The following is a 7,729-nucleotide window of genomic DNA, read 5'->3' as shown; positions in this document are numbered from 1 at the left end:
ATTAAACACCGTTAATTTTTATTTGCGATGATTTTTATCTAAATAACCTCAAATGTTATCTAGATATTTTTATTACATACATAAAAAAAAATTTATTTTATGTATATTTACTATACGTTGACTCCCTTAAAATAAAAAAATCTAATAAATATATATTTATTTTATGTCAACGTATAGTAAATATTATGTATATAATAAAAAATCTAGATAACATTTGAGGTTATTTAGATAAAAATCATTGCAAATAAAAAATAACGGTGTTTAATATTTTTTAGTAAAATGTATATTTTACGTACAGTAAGTAGATAAATAGTAAATAAATTTTATGTATATTTACTATTTGCTATCTAGATAAATCTCTCATCTTTATTTCTTTCGGTAAACAGAAAAATAAAGGGAATATATATTTTATCACATCTTAGATTTCTGTTAAAAATTAAAATGTGTTTAGTGTTATGACTAAAAGTGCACTACTTTATTATGTTTTTGGGCTTTTTCTCAACGAAAAAATATATATTATTTTGAGTCAAAGGCAAGGATTATGGTTTTGGCTTTTCCTCGCCTAAACTTGATCACTCTCAGCATCCTTTTTTCTTCATCTTTTTATTATGATATGATTCTGTGATAGAGTTTCTATCTGAAACCCAGCAACCTTAACTTACCCATAGAGGAAATTACTAAACGAACAAAGCTCATAATCATTCATCTAGTGAAGCTGTCTTTTCCGATCTGATCGACAGTTCGTTTTGATCTCTCAGATGCTATTCTCTTAAATTCCTCTACGGAGTGAGTTCTTTCCCTCATTTTGCCCTGATTTGAAGGTGTTTTCCTGTTGATAATTATCATTCAATTCAATTGGATGCTGCTAGACAATCCCAATTTACTTGCAATGTGCTGGAACTATAATTTCATGGCTCCACTGATTTATTGACTCAAATTTGTTTCTTGGGTATGCTTAAATTATCTCCCTTTATCATCCCATAAGCTGGATTCAATCTATGAAGTTAAACTATTCATTTGGGTTTAGTAGTCCCAAATCTTACAAGGCATATCCAAGGGGCGATTTTGACTTGGAATCTGGGACCCTTAAAAGATCAAGAAAGGTAAAAAGTTCAAATTTTTACCCCATCAAGATGCTTAAATCATTGGGAAAACGAATTCATAGTTATTACAAGCTTCACCCAGCTATGTTGTTTATGATATCCTTGTCAATTGGGGTCATTATTCTCATTGTATTGTCTGTTTCTGAAAGCCGATTTCGGTTGAGGGGTAATTATGCAAGATTTGATAAGGGTGTAGATGCTGCATATCCATTCTCGAAGTTTAGGAATCTTGTTATGGTTGCTGGACATTCAGTTTATACAAGTAGTAGTTGTGAGAAAGTTGACAAGGAGGATTCTTGGTTTTTAGAGTCTTATCAAAAGCACCCTGGTCAAGCTGCAACCTTTGTGCAACATATACAGAAGGGGGTTGAAATTACAGCAGATGACGATGATGCATTGCTCCTCTTCAGTGGTGGAGAGACGAGGAAAGATGCTGGGCCGCGTAGTGAAGCTCAAAGTTACTGGACTGTTGCTGAATCTAAAGGGTGGTTTGGTGAGTTCTTGTGTTTCCCTGGATTCTGGTTAGTAGCCCACATACTTCATATCGAACCGAAAATGTATAAGATTATCGTTTCTGTGCAGTGCCAGCTCTAGGGGAAGGCCACTAAAGCAATTGCTTTAGGCCCCCCCAAATTGAATTTTATGACTATTATTTATATTTAGTATTACATATATCGTAAAATTATTTTTATTATTATTATGAAAAAGAAACTAAATTTATGTTTTCTTGGAATGTGATAGAAGTTATTTTGATAAATACTGAATTTTCTAATAAAAATGTATTATATAATAAAGAACAATTTGATGACGTTATTGACAATTAAAAAGATAAAATAAAAGTCTCTTGTAGTATTTTTTAAAGTTAATATTTCTTACAAAGAGTGAATCAACAGCTGTTTCAATTCAAAATAGACTTGAACTATTCCAAATACCTAATTATATTTTAACATATAATACTTAACAAAGTGATATCATTACATGATAAAAACTTATAAAACATTATCTTGACCATGGATGTTAATAATATCGAAGCTTTGATGTGTAGAGTTATCAGATATCCAGTGCATAGTCAAAATACGTACAAGATGGTCTATACACCACCTTAACAACAAGAAGAAAAACATGTAAAATTTTATTTATAAAAATTAAAGGCCTTTTCTTAAGGTTTGGCTTTAGGCCACCAATTCTGTTGAGTCGCCTCTGTTTCTGTGTATAGAAAGCTAAATTGACTAGAGCAGATAAACCAACTGAAGAGCTATGGTCCTCTGTTCCTTTGCAAAAGTTCGACTGTGTTATAATATTTTTAGTCTTCCAAACCCTTTTATTATACTTCATTGTTGAAATACGCTGAGATATCTGAAGCATGTGGAATATCTAAGGTTAGTTTCAATTTTTCATATCTCAGGTTAATTTCAATTTGTAATATGAACTACCATCTGACACGTACCTCTCACACATTTCGTGTGGCTCTTAATATGTTTGAGATTTGGTTATATGTTATCCACTAGAACAATCATTTCATTTTTTCAGATATCACCATGATAGCGCGTCTAGCTTGCGGAAGGTTCATCCTCCCGATATATAGTTTTAAGACCTAAGTCGCGATTACTCATTTTTCTGACATTCCAATGGCTCTTCCCATTTTTAATAGTAAATGTGCCACTTCAAATGATTAGCACCCTTATGCAAATAATTTTCCGACCTTAGAAGCATTGACCAAAAGATTCACAAGTTCATAACCGTAGTTCGTTCCTAAAACTAAGAGTGGTGACAAGGCAAGAATTTAGTGATGTAACTCCATCAGATATGGTGATCCATGGCTGCGTTTTTGTTTAGTTAATTGGAGGTGGAGGTCAAAGCTAGATACTAAATTGGGCTATATTCATAAATTTTATGTTCCCATTATTCTGTTGGTCTTCGGAGCATCATTACTCGGTAGAAGTGTTTCTTTTCACTGGACTTGTGATTCATGTAATCCCATTTGTGGTGAAAGGTGGTATCCATGATGGAAAGCGATTGTCTTTTGTTAGATGAAGGGAGCTCTATGTTATGAGATAATCTGGATGTTTGAAATGCTTAATTTTTTATTCGTCAGACCGCTGCCATCTTTTCCCATTCAACAAGAGAACAAAAGCATTGAGTGTCATATCTAAGATTAATTTCAATTTGTCATATGAACTACCATCTGGTACATACCTCTCCTAATTGGTGGCCCTTAATATGCCTGATTTCTTTATATCTTGTTCATTAGAACTGGCTTTTCATTTTTCCATATATCACCAGGATAGCGCGTCCAGCTTGCAAATAGGTTCATTCTCCAGTTACACAGTTGTAAGATCTAAGTCCAATTGCTCAGTCATTTTATTGAAAGATTTTCACTGGATTTTCCCATTTCAAAAATAATTGTGCCTCTTCACATGATCGGCAATTTTTGGAACTGAGAAGCATTGACCAAATGATTCACAAATTCGTAAACTATAATCCATTCCTTCAACGAAATTATTAACGTCTCTCACTTCGTCTCTTTTATGTGGCCTCTAATTCATTTGTAATGATAAAATCTAGTATCATACATACATGACCATAATTTCTTTCCCGATACATGACCATAATAACGTTATTGCTGTTTGTCCACTTTGTATGCAGGCAAGCAAGAAAGTGTAAGAGGGAGGGCACTCACTGAAGAGCATGCAAGGGACAGTTTTGAGAATCTTCTCTTTAGTGTTTGTCGGTTCAGGGAGCTTACTGGCACATATCCACATAATATAACTGTAAGCCATTTATTACCTTCTATAGCTAAAACTCCAAATTTCATGTATAAAATATATAGAGGAATCCCAAGATTTTCATTATTGAACTGTTTAACAGTGGCGATGTCTGCAATCACAAATACCGATAATATGCATCAAAAATGAACTAAAGGCGATAGATTTAAGTAAGAAGATGCCTAGCTTTTGATCTGCACATTTAAAACAAACATGAAGAGATTTACATATGATGCCTTTGCATCAGAGTATTCCACATATGTGCTGAAGGCAGTGATCACTCCCTTGTTTTTTGCCCAATAACGTTCAGCACGTAGCAATCAAGGCAGTGTACCTCCATAAGCTGTTGCCAACTTTTCTGCTAAATAAACTTACAAACATAAATTCAAAGGATCCTAGTATTGTTGTTACTTGTTACAACTTTGTATTCTTTTCTTTTCAGCGTGATACCCCAAATAAAATTATGTCTAGTGGTAGAACCTATGGAGCTGTTTGTATTTTGTATACTACTGCCAAAAACATACTCCTGTGCAATGGAACTCAGGAGTTTGGACGTAACAAAAGAGACATGACCTTTTCCTTAGCCTATAATGAGAAGTTGAACATTCAAACATTGATGTGGTCATAGAAAGAACAAATTATTACCATGCCGGGGGGGGGGGGTGTGTACAGGAGTAACCTTTGGGCTTTCCCGTTACCAGCACATAAGGAAACATCCAAATGAGGGTGATATAATAATCTCAACAGGCTTCCTTCTGCAGTACTAGGTCCAGGTATTATATAGCAAGAGCTCTGTCTCAAGAATCTAAAATAATGCCCTTTGTATCTATGAAAGACTTTTCAGACTCTTATATTAATCATGTAGTGGAAGATGTATTGGTGTATGCTCAATGAATTAGTAGTCTTGCTTATTGCTTTTTGTTATTGTATTCTCTATATCCGGTAATTTTTTAATCTCTTCTCAATTAAATTTTCACTTGGTTCCGATCTAACAACTCAAGTATTCATTTTAGCAGCTTTGAACGATATCTGTTGCACAAGCATTGAGAAAATTTATTTTTCCCATATCATCTTTATTCCATGTATTATTTATATTTTGGTGTATTTTAAAATTTGTGTGGCTACATGACTCTTCATTTTGTATGGTGTGGATTCATCACAAATTGGCTAGTTTTACATTGGTTGCCAGCCTATCACAAGTCTTCTTTATCTTGGCTTGCAACTGGCAATGTGAGCATAGATCACAGAGGCATATTCATATAGCCTATCCCAACTTGTTCGAGACTAAGGCATATTAGTTGTTTGTACATGCATCTTCATTTGTCTATGGTCTCCAAATTAAGTACTTAACATTTGATGGCTATGATCAGCAATTTCTTATTTTATGCATGTTTGCGTCTCTCTATTCGTATTTGTAGTGCCAATGCTTAGTGAGTTCTTATGCGATGAAAGAAGTAGCAAGCTCACATATGATGGCCATGATCACTTGATCAGCAATTCTTTAATTTTTTGCATGTCCGTCTCTCGATTTGTATTGTTAAGCGAGATGCTAAGTGAGTTCCTGTGCAAGGAAAGGAGTAACAAGGTCTTAATAATCTTGTTCAACTACTGTGCAGGTTGTAGGCTATGATTTCAAGGAGAAGAGATTTAAGCATCTGCATCGGTCTGCAATTGGATTTCCAGAAACAAGATTCTTTTATTCAGGGACATCATCTTCCCAAACTTCAAGGGAAGCAGCTTTGAAAGGAGAAGCACTGGTGAGAACACAGTTTCAAGAAGATCCTTACGGCTGTAAAGGTTCTCTTCGTCGCAAGAAACTTGGTCGTGATCCTTTTCATCGTTCAATCCCTTATCCTAATGGGTGTCCTGAAATTGAGGGTTTGTTCAGATATTGTGGAACAGCTCCATATTCAGGTTCCCTACCTTGGGCCTAATAGAATTTCATAGTTCTGAAAAATTAGAAGATAGCAATTAAAAGCCGATGTCATAAAATATAGGTAACTTCTTCTATTAATTCTTCCTATGTACTCTCCTTGTATTTGTTATATTGGAATAGCAAGCAACTAATGTAGAGAAATAAAACGGCAAGTTCAGTCTGGTTTAAAAGATGTTATAAATACTGTCGATTATTTAAAAGTGCAGATACTACCTGGTGTCACTTTACTCAGGTTAAGAAGCATGTATATAAGATACCTCCTCTACCGATATGTTGGTTCTTGTCATTGATTTCTGCTGCCAATGTTCTTGTGGGCTTGTTATTCAGTATTAGAAGACAATACTAATATTTCTACCAGAGGATCGTTGCGACCTGAATCATTCTGCTGGTAAAACTCTTAAAATGACTCATATACTTTAACATAACAAAATTCTTTCTTAGAGATCTTTGACAGTTTTTACAATTGCAATTGAGTTTGGTTTGACAATTGCCTTAGAGATTTTCATATCGAGGATGTGTAATTCTTAACCTCATTTTCTCTGATGAGCACTTTTTAGCTCTTGTAAAGCTCACCACCTTAAAATTTTGGATGCCCGGAAACCAATATGACATTTGAAAAGAGTTGTCTACAATTACTGTTTCATCAACTATACATAGTCCAAATGCCTGCTGATTAATTCACGAGGCAATAATCTTTATACAAGATCAGTACATGATTAGGTTCTGAATTGGTCTTGAGGTGAAAGCTGACAAGAAGATTATAATGATTTGAAATTTTAAATTTCCAAACGCAATTCTTTATTTAAAGTTACTTATGCGGACGTACGAAGTTAGATTTGAAGTCCACCAAAACAACCTCTCCAGATATCTTATATAGATCTGTAGAACAATTATTGAATTTTAGTTCAAACCTTCGATCTAATCGGAACCCAAATACAGCCTTCTTTATGTGGCAATTTGATAAAACTCTATTTTCTGCTAATCAATCCAGTGAACCTTGGTAAATGAACTGTTATATCATACAGTGCTAGAATTTGATACTTCCTCTGTTTTAATTTATGGAAATCTATAATCTCTCTACGCCTTCAGATAAGAGTAAGATCTGCACTGGATTCTTTCAAAAAGAAAAAGAAATCTTTACCCAAATAGACGATCATATATATTATTTAATTTTTCTAATTATATATATAAATTATACATTTATTATACATAAATATACATGATATATACAAAAATTATACATGTATTATATCTCCCACGGATATTTTTAATTTAAGTAAAAAGACATGAGTCTATTTGGGTTAATTCTTTAAAAAATAACCTCGTTTAAAATTTAAAATAATTTAACTTCAAATTCTACCCATAATTTTGAAAATAATTTAACTTAAATATCTAATTTTACCCATAATAAAAAACATGTATAGCCGTATGATATATGTCATACAAATATTCTAACTTGTTTAAAAGTTCAAATTTCAAAAGTTTAATTTTTTTTGTCCATACTCAATCAAACAAGTTCACATAGGAAATATGTTGTATTAATTATAAGATTACCACTTTTACTACTTTATTCCAAGATTATTACTCATTGTATAAATTATACTGAGATAACTAACCAAAAAAGGGATAATACTTAAATGATCATTTTTGTTTTATCCATTAAACCAAACGACCACTAACTTCGACATAATCATCACTGGTCTATCCAATGTAGTAGTACCAAAAAAACCATTATGCAACTGATCTTGCAACAGGAGGAGCATCAGGAAAGGGAGAAATGAATTGAAAGCCAGTGGTATTGGGGGAGTCGGGAAGATGCCTAATTCTTATATTTCCTTCGCAGGAAAAGTAAAGATGATATCTTCCCACGCCTCCCACCCCAACAGCTCCTCAAACTCCCTCCTCCTTTTCCAATTACTCCATAT

General features: G+C 33.5%; 1 protein-coding gene across 1 annotated transcript; it reads left to right on the top strand.

The window, feature by feature from the left end:
• The first annotated feature begins 540 nt into the window (after positions 1-540).
• On the top strand, positions 541-6,073 carry LOC107812407 (uncharacterized protein C57A10.07). Its single transcript, XM_016637506.2, has 3 exons — positions 541-1,596; positions 3,750-3,874; positions 5,485-6,073. The coding sequence occupies exons 1-3, from the start codon at positions 999-1,001 to the stop codon at positions 5,800-5,802; spliced, it is 1,041 nt and encodes a 346-aa protein (XP_016492992.2). The 5' UTR covers positions 541-998; the 3' UTR covers positions 5,803-6,073.
• Positions 6,074-7,729: the final 1,656 nt, after the last annotated feature.

The sequence above is a fragment of the Nicotiana tabacum genome, chromosome 22 (genome assembly GCF_000715075.1).
Source record: "Nicotiana tabacum cultivar K326 chromosome 22, ASM71507v2, whole genome shotgun sequence".
Taxonomy (NCBI): Eukaryota; Viridiplantae; Streptophyta; class Magnoliopsida; order Solanales; family Solanaceae; genus Nicotiana; species Nicotiana tabacum.
The sequence above is the reverse complement of the archived record's forward strand: the minus strand, read 5'-3'. Positions and strand labels throughout refer to the sequence as shown.